General features: G+C 42.8%; 1 protein-coding gene across 2 annotated transcripts in view; it reads right to left on the bottom strand.

Annotated features, from left to right (window-relative positions):
* Positions 1-11802, bottom strand: part of NAT10 (N-acetyltransferase 10) — a 36417-nt gene extending 24615 nt beyond the window's left edge. Inside the window, exons 1-9 of one of the 2 annotated variants that reach the window (XM_050955267.1) lie at positions 11718-11802; positions 9133-9255; positions 7072-7163; positions 5047-5218; positions 4387-4509; positions 3114-3175; positions 2666-2780; positions 1545-1652; positions 102-235 (exon numbers count right to left, since the gene is read on the bottom strand). In XM_050955267.1, coding sequence (XP_050811224.1) covers positions 102-235; positions 1545-1652; positions 2666-2780; positions 3114-3175; positions 4387-4509; positions 5047-5218; positions 7072-7163; positions 9133-9240 — 914 coding nt within the window. In that variant the 5' untranslated portion in view covers positions 9241-9255; positions 11718-11802. Of the gene's footprint in view, positions 1-101; positions 236-1544; positions 1653-2665; positions 2781-3113; positions 3176-4386; positions 4510-5046; positions 5219-7071; positions 7164-9132; positions 9256-11646 lie in introns of both variants that reach the window. The other variant, XM_050955266.1, reaches the window with a different exon arrangement.
* Positions 11803-17455: the final 5653 nt, after the last annotated feature.

Here is a 17455-nt window from a genome sequence, read left to right as displayed (position 1 = left end):
ATATGTATATTACTGACCCACAAATGCACCTCAAATCCTTCTCAGCCTTTTTATTATTTACAAATGCAAATAAAAGTCTGGACAGCTGAGGTTAAGCTTACCCAAAAGCCACGGCTCCAGCTATAGCCAGTCCTAAAGCAGCAGATTTACCACGTCCCCTGGCAGCTGTTAAAGCCACGGTGCTCCTCAGAGTCTTCTCAGAAATGGCTTCAATAAATTTCAAAAGTGCTTTTGCCTGGTGAATAGGAAACAAACACAGGAGTGGTGTCTAATGGAGCAATACTGCCACGTGCACATTTACCGAATGGTATCACTAATGTGAGGTGACATCCCTTTTCCAGGCATTGGGGCGCAGGACAGGAAACGATGAATAAAAGAGACATTAAAACTGGCCAATTTTTTTTTTTATTTTTACTGCTTGATACTTAAATCACAATCTCTGAACATACTTGCACCCTGAGCTCTCAAATGGGACTGGGCAAGACAGAGAATGATAGTTATCATTATATTGTGGATTTCAAGAACATGTTTTACTTGAGAACTTTAAATCACTTTATACCAGGAGATTTTCATAAGCACCTTACTGTCATTTGTACCTAACTCCCCTTGGAAGTCCCAGAACCTCTCCATAAGGTAGGAAAGTATCTGATCTATTGTGGAGATGGCAGGAACAGTGAGGTTTAGAGACTTGCCCAAGGTCACACAGCAGGTCAATGGGAAGAATTTTAAATCCCAGTCTCAGCTCTAACCGCTAAGTGTACTCCCAAACCAACCCTACAAACTGGGTATCATGAGGAAGCAAAGGCAAAGTAGGGCCCGTTTTAACTCTAGAGACACATACACCCTTTAATCTGTGGAAGGGTGAAGATAATAGCAGCAAGAGTAATAAGTATTTGCCTTTTCCAAAGCATCTTTCACTCAGAAAGATCTCACAGCCCTTCTCAAATCATCTGCTTGCAAAGTTACTTCTCGCAAGGAGAACTGTACACAACCAGCACGCTGCACCACACCAGCGATGGGGACGTTTTGAACAAGGGTACCAAGACACTCCCTTGCTCAACTGAAAGAGCTGGGAATCTTTATCATCCATGGATTGGACTTGGAGTTTAAGTTGTTAAATGTAAGACACAAAATAAGTTATGATATAGCCCATTTTACCACCTCTTAAGGTAGCAGAGCTAAGTCAACTCATGCCACGATTTGAACATGTGGCTCAGTTGCCCACCTATCACAAATCTGATGCTTTGAGAGCCCTACACCATTTCCTCTCGGTAAGTGAGCTTGCTAGCACAACTCCTCAGCCTCTTTCCATTCTAACCTTTCCTTTCATTACGGAAAGTCAAGCTGCTTGAAGAGGCCTCTCACATCTGCCTTTGAGCTGTCCCATCACGTTAGCTCTTCCAAGCAAGCCAAGAGAGAGTTGCTTTCATGTAGGAGGCAGCACTGGCTCGTGAACTTTTCATTCAGAGGAACAGTATGGGACAAAAACATGAACGGCTGGGGTATCTGTCAGAACAGCATTTCCAGTTGAACACCATGCCAACCTGATCCAGAGTTTTACAGCTATCCACCAGCACTCCTACAGGTTGCGTATCCTGCAAGCTCTCCTTCAATTCCTTCAGCTCCAGATCCTGAGGTCTGACGTTCTCCTCCTAGAAGCAAGAGAATTTAACAAAGCAGGATTAATAAGGGACCTTTCAGCACAGCTGCTACCTCCACACCAGTCATATCTTTATATAGCAGGAAGAGAAGTTCTATTGCAAATTTAATAAGCTATATTGTAGCTAGGGCATACATTTGGGTCCAACATATAATAATACATCCTTCAGAATGAGGGACAGGTAAGGTGTGAATCCAGTCCTCTCTGGACTTGGATTAAAAGAATGATCAACCCAGCCTCAGTTCTAGATTATTGAGAACTGGTACAATAGGCTGTATTAACTCAGCAGAAGAGAGGATTATTGCTAGATATATTTCTAAAGTTTTTTTTGGTAAGTCATCTTCAATCTATGGATCAGAACTTCTCAGGACTCAAATAACTCGAAGTTCTGTTGCAAATAGTGATGTACAAGTTTAGAGCACCTTCTGTTCCCCATGCTTCCAAAACTTTGCAGATTATACACAGACACTTCTTTCATCAGTGAAATGAATAATATTGCTGTTATGTACTTGCTGCAACAGTTTAGGTCAACAAGGAGAAGCATCTAACATACTACAGGGAATTTTGATGACCAGAATTACCTAGACAGTAATATTCTCAGGATAGAGAGCTAAACCCTGACACATTTGTAAAATATGCCAAAAGATATTCAGCCATTATAAGCGATCAACCTCTCATCTGACAGCTGGCATTGCCAGCAGCACAATGCTTCCTATCAAATTGCTAGAGGATTTTTTCAGCAATGATTCAAAAGAGCACCCACCGCCGAATCACTGACACAGCTCCCTATGGCACTCAGATAGATACTGCTTCCCAGATATAAGAAGCAGTTGAATTGTCAAGCCCAGAATTTAGAATTGGTTCTGCTCTCCTTTAGTCTGAGGTTAGAATAATACATGCTATTTAGTGGGGAAGAACCACCTCATCTTTATCAAACTTTAAAATACTGTTTGCATTTTTGCCTTGGAAAAGACTATCTGAATCAAATACGTACTATGCACTTACCCGAGACTGTGGAAGAACTGGAGTTATGTTTGCAATGTGACTAGAGATTGGCAAGATGTTGAGCTGATCATCAATCACTATGCAGTTTTTACAAGCGGCCAGAGACAGAATGAACCTGCATGATCAGACAAAGCCAGCTCAAATACAGCACTGGTGACACCAGAGTTTATTTACCCTGGCTCTCTTTCTCTCCAGATGCTGCACTTACAATCTGGTCCTGCTTTTACACAGTTTTATAGCTGGGCTGAGGCAAGTTAGTTACTTGTCTCACACGCACACACACACCTCCCCCACCAGCAAAGTGCAGCCACTTCTGTGATAAGAAGGCACATACATTATTCTAAGTTAACAGGACATTGTGCCAATCCTGAAACAAGACACTGCTGTGGATGCCTTTCTTGCAAACGCAGACTGGTTAACTTAGGTTTTCAAGCTCCTAATAACCCACCTTTCATTAAACCTCCCTACTATGTCCTGATGTGCTTCTGTTCTGTAGCGTGAGTGAACATCCTGAAATAAAAAGAAAAAGATCACTTAGTCTCACAATTTTGAAACATGAAGGAATTTCTGGGCTAGAGCACAGTTTATATGGAATATAATTCATATGGACTATCAAATATACCTTCGTTCCCATCCATTCTTGACTATGCCTCTCCTTCCCCCGGCACAAAACTTCCTTTTCCTGTATACCATGCATCTCCCCTACCCTCCAAATTCCTCTTTTAAAAATACCACCTTTTTACCCTTCCCCACACTAATTTCCACGCCAGCCTTATCTACTCCCTGAACTTATTGTGATTGCATCATATTGTCTAATTTATGGCCCAGTCATGCAGCGGCTGAATACCCCATGGTGAATGTCTCATCAGTGAAGCTAGAAAAAGACTGGTTCTTCAATTCAAGTGCTGACTCAATTACTACTAGTGAAACTCCCTAGCTGAAAAATGAATATATTCAGCATAAATAGGTTACACTTCAGACATTTTATCAGTAGTGAAGTTGCTCCTATTTCACAAGTATCAGAGGGGTAGCCGTGTTAGTCTGGATCTGTAAAAGCAGCAAAGAATCCTGTGGCACCTTATAGACTAACAGACGTTTTGGAGCATGAGCTTTCGTGGGTGAATACCCACTTCCTCAGATGCATGTCTGCATGACATGCATCTGAGGAAGTGGGTATTCATCCACGAAAGCTCATGCTCCAAAACGTCTGTTAGTCTATAAGGTGCCACAGGATTCTTTGCTCCTATTTAACAGTAGGTATGAATTTGGCAAATTGAGCTCTTCTTTCCAAGTTAATAACATTCTAGCAAATGTGCCTCGCCCCCATACACCTCCCACCCCACCTTGCCAAAAAAGGTAAAATTGTACATTCCATTTGCCTGTATAGTGCCCAGACCGAAATCATTAATACCTTGTGACACTGAGGTCCCAGAGAAGAATCGAACCCTTATTCTATATCTAAAGAACTAAGTTGTTAATTATGTGTCCTCACCTTTGATTCCTCAGTCTAGGAGGAATTCAAGTCACCTTATTAAGCAGAACTGCCGAATGGCAGACACACACACAATGGCAGAGAAATAACAGTAAGATGGGGGGTGGAGCGGGCACTTAAATGATGACTCAGCATATAATATAAAGCTGAAGAGAAATGCACTATGTCTGGAGACTCTGGACCACCACTGTGTGGGAAAGAATCAGAGGTGCTTGTTAATCAAACATACCATGGTGATTGTATACAGCTGCTTCAGTGAGTTCATAGTTCTGAGGAGAATCACCACAATTCCACCTCCTTCCACTGTTTCAACAGTTCTAGCCAGCAGGTTTGGAGTTAAGGCTTCAAAATCCTAGCAAATAAAAACACAGTAACAAACAAATTCAAGGTTGTCATCAGTCTGCCAGTTGTCTTGGAATCAACTAACAGGAATCAAACTGCCATAAAACATATTTCTGGAGGTATGCAGTGTAGTTGTAGCCATGTCAGTCTGAGGAAATGAGAGAGAGAGAGAAGGTGGGTGAGGTAATATCTTTTACTGGACCAACTTCTGTTGGTGAGAGCGTCAGGCTTGTCTCTCACCAACTGAAGTTGGTCCAATAAAAGATATTACCTCACCCACCTTCTCTCTCTATAATCTCTGGAATGCAAGCGTCTATAACATTAGTGTTTTCTTGCTTCTAATTACAATTCTGATAAAAAATCCACTGCCAACAAATCACAAAAAGCCATACAAAATACCTTGAGCCATCATCACTGAAAAATACAAGCAAGACAAAGATTTATCCTGTCAGGCATTTAAATTGCTAAAAAGGCAGTAAATGGTCCAAGGGAAAGAAGACTCTCATTCTAGTGTAATTTTTTTTAAGCTAAATGATAAATTTGTTACCTGGAGTACACACATGCCAAAGGTGTTACCAAGAATTTTATGGGTCTCTTTGTAATAGCAGTAGCGAATGTTTGTGGCTGCTACAAACAACTCAAAAGGGTCATCCTGGTTTAGGTTTAAAGTTCCACTTTTAATCTTCTTTTGTAGTTGTCTCATTCGCTTTTTACGGTGGCTGAAAAGAAAAAAAACCCAAACGATTATATGGGAGTTATCATGAGAAGAGGGCTGGGCTGAGGAGGCTGTTTGAGATCTGGTTCAGATTTAAAAAGAGGGTTCCAGAGTTCAGGCTCTAGAGTAAACCAGGCGTAATGTTTGGGTTCACAGTGCTAAACTCATCAACTGTTCCTAAGCGATTTCAGCCCAAAATCACAGAAATCAAATAGGACCAACCGATCTTGAAAAATGTCAGTTGTCTTGTAGCCAAATCTGAAGGAAAAAAAATCCCCAAAACAGGTCCCCTTTTGATTCTGAACCAAAATTTGTAGGTACAGATTCAGATCCCCTTAAAGTCGAGGATTTTGACATGAGGGTCCCCAGTCTGCATCCGATTCTAAGGATTTGTCTACACAATAGATGTTACAGCACTGCAGCTGTGCCGTGATAGTGCCATAGTGTAGACACTTGATACAGCAATGGAAGGGGTTTTTCCCAAGCTGTAGTTAATCCATCCCAAGAGGCAGCAGCTAGATCAACGGAAGAGTTCTTCTGTCAACTTAACAGTATCTATACTGGGGCTTAAGTCACACCTCTGAGCAACACAGCTGGGTCAACCTATGCTTAGGTATAGACCAGGCCTGCACAACTCGTAAAGCGGCGAGGGCCATATTTATCCAAAGAAAACAGCTGAGGGCCGAACCCCTCTGGCCCTGCTGAGCCACCGTCACCCCACCCCCCGCCAGTGCCACCAAGTCCTCCCAAAACACAACACAGCCCCCAGCGCTGCCCAGCTCTCCTGAAATACTGTCCCCTCCCCCCAAGCACCGCCTGCCCCACAGAAACAAACCCTCCTTCCCCAGCGCTGCCCCACTGAAACAGTGGTATTGAACCATGGTAATATGTTATAGCGGGCCCCTAAGGTACTATAATTAAGGTAAAAGAAAAATGTCTTTTTGGTAGAAGTAGAACAAGCTCTTCCCCCAACTTTGTAATCAATTGCCCTGTTGAATGAACGAGGAAGGCGTGGAAGGCAGCACCTCCAGACAGCTGCAACCCTTGGAGAGGGCATGGGAGCCAGACCAGATCAGTAGAACACGTCAGCCCCTGACTCCTCGCTCGATTCCTCAGCCCCCCACCCCACTCCTGGCTCGCCTCCTCACCCCCCCGCCACTGCCTGCCCGCTCGCCTCCTCAGCCCCCCACCCCCCTGGCTCGCCTCCTCACCCCCCGCCACTGCCCGCTCACTCGCCTCCTCAGCCCCTCACCCCCCTGGCTCGCCTCCTCACCCCCCGCCACTGCCGCTCACTCGCCTCCTCAGCCCCTCACCCCCCTGGCTCGCCTCCTCACCCCCCACCACTGCCTGCCCACTCGCCTCCTCAGCCCCCCTCCCTCACCCGCTGCTTGCCTACTTACCTCCCACAGGTCACACAATGAGCCCACCTACTCACCCCCCGAGGGCCGCACAGTGAGTCCACAAGGGCCGTATGTTGTGCAGGCCTGGTATAGAACGTGCCTAAATGTTACTGAAGTTATTGGGGGTGGGGTGGGGGAGAGGGGGAAAATGACGGGATGACTAAGGTAGAGAGGGTCACCAGGCCACAGACTCTGCACTGGAGCTATGATTAGAATTCAGCAGTTCCTGGTTCCCAGCTCCATACTTCTGCCACACTATTAAAGTCAAAACAAAACAAACCGTTCTATTACACTGAAACTTTTGTACAATCACCACAGGATTTGGCCTAGTTTCTCAGCTTGATTGAATCATGCGACCTACATACAGCTGACCTGACAAGAAGCTCCCTTAGAACAGCTTCACAACTTGGAGTGCAATTAGACTCCCCACAAAGAGTGAAAAATGAAAACTTCTTACCTGCTAAAGCCCAGCTCCTTCTTGTAACACCACAGGACTGAGGGTCTGGCCTTTACCGCTGCTTTAGATAGCATGTGATGGAGTATAACCACCTATCAAAACAAAGGCACATTAACCAACAGCTGCACTGAGAGGAGACAATCACGAAGTGAAACATTTTTTTAGATCCCAAATGGAAAATATCAGATTTTAGAAATAGACTTATATGGCACAAGTTTTCAGTACCAACAGGAGTTAGGAGATGGCACAACTCGCATCCAGCACTTTGTATTGCCCCCCAGAACATCAGAACATGAACCCATGCCAGGCATGCTACAGATTATAATCTGGAGCAGAACCGCTGGGAAGGGGGATCATTTCTAAAGTCTGGATGGGCAGTGCAAAACCCATCGAGCCATTAAAGCAGATCTGTGCAAAGTGAAAGCTACCAACTCTTTGCTTCAATTATTCCTTCCTATATAGTTCCACTTTGCCACATTTTTAAAACATTGACACAAAATAAAGCATTCTGTATACAAAGCAGATTAATCTCAAACATCAGAAGGTTTATATGTATGCTGAATGTCTAGCTGCACACTGTATAAAGGAGGAAAGGATGGGTAACTAGTTACAAGACAAACTGGTGTCTCCTTCCAAATAACTTGTTTGTAATGGCTTATTTAGGCCTGGTGTACAAACCGTGTACAAGCTGTCAAGTAGGGGTGCCATTTTTTAATCAGCGGAGTTATACCAGTATAACTACATCCACACTAGGGGTTGTATCACTATAAAGGTGCTTTATACTGGTATGGTTTATTCTCCTTTTTCTACAGGAATAAGCTATAAATGAGTCTACACTGCAGAGACGGTTTGTAATGCCCGAATTATATTAGTGTCGTATAGTAGCAGCAGATTTAAAACAATACAACTTTTGCATTTAGACAAGGCCTTCACTGTCTACTGCACAAGCAGACTTTTAAACAAAGGTAACTTTTCCCCATGTCTCTTGAAACCTGCATCAGCAGACGATAGCAGCATTGCAGAGGCAGCACATTCAACCCCTACGTAGTAGATGGGGGTTTCTGAATTTGGGCAGCGTTAGCCATTCTCTCTCACTAGAACAACCACTGAGAGCCCAAAGGGGAAGATGTATGGAAGAAGTCTTTCCATACAATGCTCCCTCTACAAATTACTCCAGTAGGATTTCTACTGTGGTGAACCTTGCAAGGTAACTGGATAGGTAACACCTGGCTTAAGTCACAAAGGTGACACAATTTGTAGGAGAACATTAGGATAAATTTTACCACTTTAAATTAAATGAAGGAAACTCTCACCAGCCTTGCAAGGGAGTAGAGAGTCTTTTTCCTTTAAGAAGAGTTCAGATTCTTCTTTATTTTACCTACTGTATTTCATCTTCCTGAGCTTTTTTAAAATAGCAGATGATGCTTAGTACACCTCTACCCAGATATAACACTGTGAAACCGCATCATATCAAACTTGCTTTGATCCACTGGAGTGCACAGCCCCGCCCCCCGGAGCACTGCTTTACCGCGTTATAGCCGAATTCGTGTTATATCAGGTCGCGTTATATCGGAGTAGAGGTGTAGTTACATCCTTCCAAGCATTATTGATATTCTTTGTGTTTCTATTATTTCATGGTCAGTACTAATATAAATATCACACTCTACAGCATTTACATCCTTATTTGGTACAACGCATAGTATATTTACAGAAAAACTTCTCTAAAAATGAACAGTATACTAACTCAGTTACAGAATGTCTACTTATCAGATAAGATTCTCATCTCTGCTGCTCTAGAAATTAGTTTCCTTCCTTATGAAAGGTGCGAGTTATTTATACCTCAACCTATTTATCATTGTTGGCTGCATATTCAGTTCTCCATGTGTTATGTTGGCTACATCCACACAATATGTATACTACACCTGTATGGCCCTGAGGATGTCACACGAGCCGCAGCTGTGTGCTGATTGGGCTGTGGGTTGAGAACCACAGCTCTAGACTCAGACTGTACGTTAACTAAGAAGAGCTACTGAAAATATCTGGTCCTAGGCTGATAGTTACCTGATCCTTGCCATGGTCTCCAACTAGAACAAACAATGTCCTGTGTCGCTCAGCCATTCCATTCTCAATTAGCACTCGAATGCGATTGTCTACCTTCTTGCGCTGCATGGTTAGTAAAAATGCCTGAAAAGTGTTTTCAAAAAAGTTAGTCAGCCTCAGACCTAAAACAGCATGTTTCAGTTTAGGATGTACAGCGGTGCCAAGAACATAAGATGCCCAGAGTTTTTATGAGATGGTTGATATTTTTACATCAGATATTCTTTGCTTTTTTTAGTCTGATACTATCTTCCAACACAATCACAGATTTGATGTTTTTGTTTTTTTGAAGTATCTGATTTTAAAAAAGCAATGTGACAACTTCTCCGGGAGACTGTTTACATTAGAATGACTTTTAAAGAAACATTTAACACAGTGCAATAACTCAGAATGGTTTGTCATACAATTAAAAAGCAGACAGCATTTTTCCAACACTAGGTTTCACTTGTAAATAAATATCTTTAACGAGCAAGGCAGCACCTTCTTCCTTCCAATTGCCCAACCCTTAAGTTAACAGTACTGGATGTATTTGTATTGTTTCAACAAAGTCACTAAGATAATGAAATATGAGATCTCACAATCACCTTATTCTGATTACCATGTTGCTTTTTTCTCCTCCACTCTCACCACAAGATTTAAGCAGCTGTTATTTCACAAAGCACTAGTTACAGATTAAGAATTTACTCCAGTAGGAAGCAGGGTTCCAAGTTCTCAAAGAGGAAATGGCTATTAAAAAGTTGTATTAGGTTCACAGAATCACTTTCTGGCTCCTGAGGTTACCAAAAGAGTAACTTTGGTAATATTTTGGGAAGCACAAGGAAGGATGAAAGGCGTAATCAAACTGTCATTTTATGTTTAGGTACTTCATTGGGCAACACAGGACCAACTCAAGGCACCAGCAAACCAAGCACATGCTTGGGGCGGCACAATTCCAGGGGCGGCATTCTGGGAGGTGTTTTTTGGTTGTTTTTTTTGCTTGGGGCGGCAAAAAACCTAGAGCTGGCCCTAGGGCGACAAAACTAAAATCAATGCAGTATGCTGCTGGAAAAACAGAGATTTCACTTCCAATGGTATACAGCTCTAATGTTCTTTGAGATGCTGGACTTTCCCTGTCACTGAGCATTAGTCTAGCAGTGCTTTTTGAACACTATTGCAGGACAATGTAATAAGCAATGGCTCAATTTTTATGCCATGCTTTAACTATGTGTAGTCACATACACACACACAGAACATGACTGTCAGTGAATCATATCCAGTTGGATGAAAGTTCTAGCATGTTCATTTCCAAAACGTAGACCTCTATTCAGTGAGCTAAAGGATTATATTAACTTCTGTGAAGAGCAGCACTGAGGTAGTTCAGCCAATACACAATACATTGTTTTGATGGGCTGCAAAAAGGTTCCCAGACCCACTGAATCTACCTGAAATTGTAAAGAGTGTATCCTTTTTGTTCTTCAAGTGTACACACGCATCAGATCCTTACAAGATTCTCTGAAGCAGAAGCGATAGAAAAGGGCTATTTGATTACCCAGTGCTGTGGTTCTCAAACTTCTGTATTGGTGAACCCTTTCACACGGCAAGCCTGAGTGATCCTTCCCCCGCTCTTAAAAATTAAAAACATGGTTTTTATATTTAACATTATAAATCCTGGAGCCGAAGCAGGGTTTGGGGGTGGAGGCTGACAGCTCACAACCTCCATTTAATAACAATGTGACACCCTGAGAGGTCATGACCCCGTTTGAGAAACCCTGACCTCGTCCATCCTCTGCCTGCTTGGGCTGCTCACTACTGTAATTTTCATATTCCAAGGTGACTAAACACCTCCATAAAAGCAGAATATTTTCTTCAGAAAACAAAACAAAACAAACAAAAAAAACAAGATGTTAGGTGTCCTCCGACACAACCACTATTGTGACTGCAAAACTACACAGGCCCTCTGATCCGCATGTAAAGCAGAAAAAAAAGGAGGATGGGGAGCTGTACAGGAACGATTTCAAGAATATCCCGACTTTGACATGGGACTGCAGCTGGTTGGGAAGAACGAGCGTGGGTTGGGGAGAAAGACTAAGACTGATAGGGAAACAGGAAAATTGAGAAAAACTGAGAAGTAGGATGGGAGAAAGACCCCGGAGAAGCATTGGGGTGGAGAAAACACGAAAATAAACAGGCTTGTGAAAGCGTTGGGGGAGGATCTAAAGGACTGGGCGGTGAATTAAATCACACGCACAGATCATGGCCGCCAGGCTAACTAATGCGAGCCACATGGCAGAAACTTCTTACGTTTTCATTTCCAAAACTCCAGCGGACTGGAGGAGAAAAAAACGGCTCCAGGGGCAAACCCACCCAGGCCTCCCAAATCCACAGCCCCACCGCTGCACAGAGCCCCGCCACATGACAAACCATCGCTGACAACAGGGCTCGGAGACGGAAAGATGGGGCATCGCTAACTACCACCATCGCACGCACCCCGCGCCTCACCTAGCCCGGCGGCGGCAGCAGCAGCTCCGGTCCCGGCAGAGTCTCGGCCTCTGGCAGCGCGGCGCACTCACCCACGTGGCGGACCGGCTGCGAGACAGGCGGCCCGGGGAAGAAGGACCCGGTAGGGGAAGGCTACGCTACGCTGCACGGCGCAAGGAGCATGCTCGGTAACTTCTGCTGACGCCTCTGCCCGGAGTCCGCCCTCACTTGGCACCGCCTCCCGGCTGCAGCTGCTTGCGGGACTGCAGGAGAGGGGAGAGTCGGCGTCGGGCCTGGAGCACTGAAGGCGCAGAAGGTGCGAAGAACTGGCGGTCGGGGAAGGAGCGGGAGGCGGACCAAATAAGAGGGGGCGCGCAAAGAGCCTAGGGCGCCAGGATTTGGGAGGGCGGCAGACTGCTCTGGTGGACCTCCCGCAGGGACGCCTGCAGCACGGCGAGCCAGCCCTGCACCTAGGATGCCAAAAACCCGGGCGCGGCTCCTGGGCGCGCAACCCACGCTGGGAATCCCGCTGCTACAGGGGGACGCCGCAGTTTCTAGGGTAGTTCGATGGCTGCAGAATCGGACACAGCAATTAAAACCCAGGGCTGGCCCTGCTCAGCTGAGCCCAGCTGGGGCTAAGAGGCCGCTGTTTAATTACAGTGGAGACATGCAGGCTCTAGGACCCTGCGAGATGAGAGGGTCTCAGAGTTCATGTCGCACCTACACCGCAGTTAAACAGCCCGGCAGCTGGCAAAAGGCACCTGTGGTTGTCTAATAACAGTACATACATACCCTAACTGTATGTAAGAGGGCAGTTAAGGGACATTTGGCAGGTGTAGTGGTACCAGTTATGAAAAGGAGGATAGTGTAGCTGAACCGGTTAGACACGCATACTGAATGCCCTAGAGATATGACACATTGCCTTTTTGGTGTACAGTTGCAGGTACTAGTTCCATAGTGTGCTGCTGTGTAAAAGTAGGTAGGTGGTATACAGGAATACTCTTTGATGGTCGAGACTAACACAAATGATTTTTATTATTTATGGAAGAGACTGCAGAAGGCTTAGGCCCAACCCAGTATCACTAGACCAGGGAAGGCAAGGGGGATGTATCCCTTACCCCAAGATGAGCCTAAAAAGATGCCTTTTAAGTCCGTGGAGGTACTGCCTTTCAATTTAGTTGAATGTCCTCTTGTTATTGTATTATGATGAGAAAGTAAGCAAGCGGGAAGGTAAGTGTCAGGCATTTGTAAGAGAGCTGGCTACAAGTAGCATGCTTAGCATTACCTCACTCTGATTTTTGTTTTCTCTCTGTAACAATTTCCACAGTTAGGCCCTGATTCAGGAGTCAGGAAGTTCTAAAAAATTTCCACCACATACAGCCAACCCACACTTGGGGAGGCAGGGTGGGAAGAGGAGGGGCTCGAGAAACATACAAGATGCATTTGAGCAGTGTCATTCTGTTCTGGGAGACTGCTGGCCGCTCTTTGAATGTAGAATGAGCCCAGAAAACCAATCAAGAAGCTTAGAAGTACGTTTGGGGAAAAAATTAGCAAGAAATATTTAACTTACACCACTACTTCACCACTGCAAGAGTAGGTATAGCTCAGAAGACATTCCACTAATTCCAGCATCCCTTTTTAACATCAGTGATCCTTTAACCTAGCTCAAATTCAGATAACAAAGAATAAGCAAAGGCCACATTGACTAGTGCAAGTTAAATGTAAGAGTTTTCCAACTCACAACAGAAGGTTGTTTACAAAAGAAAATTTGAGAAAATATACAAACACTAGCTCATAGATTCCAGGAAAGTGGACTACTGTTCTGTGCTTGTTGCAAATTAGGTGTTGTTAGTAAGCAACGTTATTGATGGTGGTTTTTGGGAATGGCCAAATCGCCACCTAACTCAAACTCACAAGTAAAGCCATGTTCATACTGAAAATACAAGGAAGAGAATTGGAACTATGAGTGAGAACTGAGTATACAACTGATCAGACTTCACAATCATTGCTCACACTGAAGAGAGAACTCTTGGACATTGTATTTGAAAGAACTGTGGCCCTTGTTCTTCATTTAGCTGAACAGAACCTACCGTTCCATGGATCCATGGAAAAAACTTACCAAGTGTGGAAATGGAAACATCTTAGGCCAAGTTAAGTAAGTGGCTAAATTTGAGCTTGTGATGAAAGAACATGTAAGATAATTTTTCACTAAAAAACACCATTACTTAAGCCCTACCCTAAAACATATTTTGTATTGATCTCAGAAAGGTAACAGGTACAATTAACAAACAAGATGAAGAATCCTTTATTTTGGATTGCACATCTGAGATAAGTCACAAGAAATAAATATCTATCAGTTTGAGATACCTCTTTTGGATCTTAATGTATCACCATTGAAGAGCACTTCCTATCGTTTCTGAACGTGCAGGAGACTACCAGAAAGGCTCCATCATGTGAGATATTTTAGGAGTTATCTAGACATGGTATGACAGATGCTATATACAGGGGACAAGGATATGACAATGGATCTAACATGAGAGGACAGCATTAGGGTGCGCAAGCTCATTTAATTCAAAAGAATAAAAAAGGCATTTTTCCTCTGTGAGGATGCCATTCCTTAAATCTAGTGTTGAGTGACACAGCTAACTTCTCAAACTGGTCAAAACTTTTTTTCAAGTGTTCTTTAATGAATGCACACTATAGTTGCAGCTTCAACCAGAAGGTGGAGAGTTTTGAAATCCAATGTGAAAACATTAAGGTCTCTCCAACACAAGATGAGGGAGCAAACTTGAACATGTCAGTACTCTGCAGTTTCAGATGGAGTGCACACAGTCAGCGCTGTAGAAATTGAGAGAAATGACAAGAGATAATGGGGAATAGGGAGAAACCAGATCATTGGCGATGAATTCTCATTTAAGTTCATTATCTCACTTGTGGTTTGGCACAACTTAATGTTTAAAATTATAGTAGGCAAAAAATGTCAGAGCACAGTGCTTAGTCTTGATGTCAGCAAATTAGTTGAAGCTACTCAGCCAAATACAGAATTAACATGAAAATAGAGTTGAAGAGGTGTTAATTGCTAAAACGTACAGAAGAAATGTCAGTGCCTGCAAAACTAACTGAAATGAGTCCACAGAAAATAAATTGTTCAGGTACAAAGCAGAGGATCAAGTTATTGGCAATGCGAAAGAGATTTCAATTTAACTTCTTCACTACTGTGATAGACACTGGCGAGGCTGCTCTCATGAGCTTGGGATAACGTTTTGAATTATTGCAAGAACACATGGATGTTTGGATTTGTGTGTGATGTGAAAAACATTGCAAACTTTTTTCCTAACAAGTGAATTGAACAAATTGTGCAGTAACCTGGAATCAGCTCTGACAAGTTCTGAAGACAATATTGGGAATGTAGATGTGTGCAACCTGGTACATGAACTCCAGAGTCTTTCTGGGGTTTTGCTGAAGTCTGTTGATGCACTTGAGTCACTTTCATTCATTTTCAGCATGAGTTTGGCCCTGATGTACCCAAACACGTGTATTGTTCCATGAGTGTTTCTCACAGCTCCAGTGTCCATAGCATTTGCAGAAAGAAGTTTCTCAAAGCTTAAGTTAATAAAAACTTAGGCGGTCTATTGTGTCTCTGTGGACTGCCTACATTGTCCACAGAAAGTGACATTTGCAACACACTTCAAGGATGTGACAGAAGAATTCATCAATAAGCACTCCATTACTCAGAATGAACAAGGTAAGAAAAGCACAGACTTTTTTCCAGTCACTACCTACTGAAAAGAGTAAAACGTAACAGGCAATTTATCTATCTTTAAAGGTGTTTGCAGCCAATTACTAGTTGTGGATTTCTGTAAGTCAGTATTTGCATGCTTTGATTAAACTGGTAATGGAATATTAATGAAAAGGGGCCCCCTCAGGATACGGGAGGGGGTAGAAACCAGGGTTAAGAGGCACTGCCAGAAGGGGAAACCCCCAGGATACAAAAGGTAAGGGGGATAAAGGATAACATACATGGCCAAAGCGCTCTGCAAAATTTACAGAAATAGAGGTTGGATGGCAGAGGTGATCCCCTCCTGCACAGTACATCTCAGCACCTGCTTCCCAGGGCTGTGATCTTCAAGGCACAGTAAGTTCCACTGCCTAGACAAGGTAACTAGCTCTTCCCTATCTGCAAGGATGTACTGAACTGGTAAAGGAGACTTGCATCAGTGAAATATTTTACATAATTCCTACCAAAATAAAATATACAAACACACTTTTTAGTGCTTAAAACAGTGGTCCCCAACCATTTTCATCTGGTGAAGGACCGTGGCAGTGGCTGAGCATCCGCCGAAATGCCACCGACAAGCGACGTCATCCAGAGGCGTTGCTGCCAAAATGCTGCTGAATTTCGGCATTTTGGTGGATGCTCGACTGCCGGCCAGGACGCGGGTGCCATGGTGTCCGCGGGCACCATGTTGGTGACCCCTGGTTTAAAATAATCTTATCAATTTAAATTAATGCATAAAGTCTCGCAGCACTTCATAAATTTGTCTTATCCATTCTGATTTGCTGAAATTGGACTCCCTTTCTTGTAATCCATTGTAAAAAAAAAATTATTACTTATTCTTGGTACTTCATTTATTAACATTATGCAGATGTATGCCATTGCAGCTATTTAATTTATAATTTAATAGCTAACAAAATATCAATGATTGTAAATAGTTTTAGCAATGAGTATTACTAGCGCAACATGCCATGTTTTTATTATACTTTGCAATTCCTAATTCAATTTTTTTTTTTTTTTTTTTTTTAGATATTGCAGGTTTATTCTTTTGGATCATGGGACTACAAAGCTGACTGATTTCCTGCATGTGTCAAAACTTCTTCAGTTTCATTTGATCTGGCATTGGGAATTTCATTTCTCAGCTGTTATTTTGCCTCTCACTCCATTGTTACTGCTTTTTCACATTTCACTACTTGTGTGTGGAACTTGGTTTCCAAATATTCACAAAGGGTAGTATACTATCTCATATGAAATCTCTCAAATGCAAATTTCTTTAATTTTTAATGAAAGTAGATCTACAACCACCAGACTTCAAAAATCATGAATTATATAACTAAAAATTACATGAAATGAGTTTTTTATTTTGCCTTTTTTCCCTGAGCCTTTACACTAGGCTGAGAACTACAGAAGTATTTAGGCTCCTAACTTCTCCTGATTTCAACAGAAGTTAGGAGCCTAAATACTTTTGTGGATCTGGGCCTAACTTCAGTTTTTTGCTGTTACCACTCCCACAGAATCCATATATAGCAGAACCCCATTTATCCAATCTAACTGGTCCAGATCGGATAATCAAAAATTCAGATAATGGGAAAGTGCAAGGCTGCAGCGCCATCTAGTGAGACTACCTGTTTGGTTAATACAGAGAGCCAGATAAACAGCGTTCTTACTGTACCTAAAATACTGTTCTGGACTGTCTGCTTAATTGAAAGTTTATTTTAAAAAATTCTGATTTCTGTAAGTAATTTTCCTCAGTATGCAAACAGTGCAGCATATGCTGTACTCCTACTACATCATTTTCTGCATACATAGATGGTGATATTTCTAGTTATTTATATGTTTAATTGCATACGATACTGTTTTAGTCTTATGCATGATACATATCTTTGCTGTGATACATTTCAGTGATGTTCTTCATATTGAAAAGTTTTTGTACTGCCAATCACAGAGTTCAGGATGTGGAAGGAGACACAGTAAGCAGGATTTGTTTAGAACAGATTTAAAAATAAATGATCACCGACATATTGAAAAGTTTGATTTGTACAATCTCTTACCTAC

Source organism: Gopherus flavomarginatus, chromosome 5 (genome assembly GCF_025201925.1).
Source record: "Gopherus flavomarginatus isolate rGopFla2 chromosome 5, rGopFla2.mat.asm, whole genome shotgun sequence".
Classification (NCBI taxonomy): Eukaryota; Metazoa; Chordata; order Testudines; family Testudinidae; genus Gopherus; species Gopherus flavomarginatus.
The sequence above is the reverse complement of the archived record's forward strand: the minus strand, read 5'-3'. Positions and strand labels throughout refer to the sequence as shown.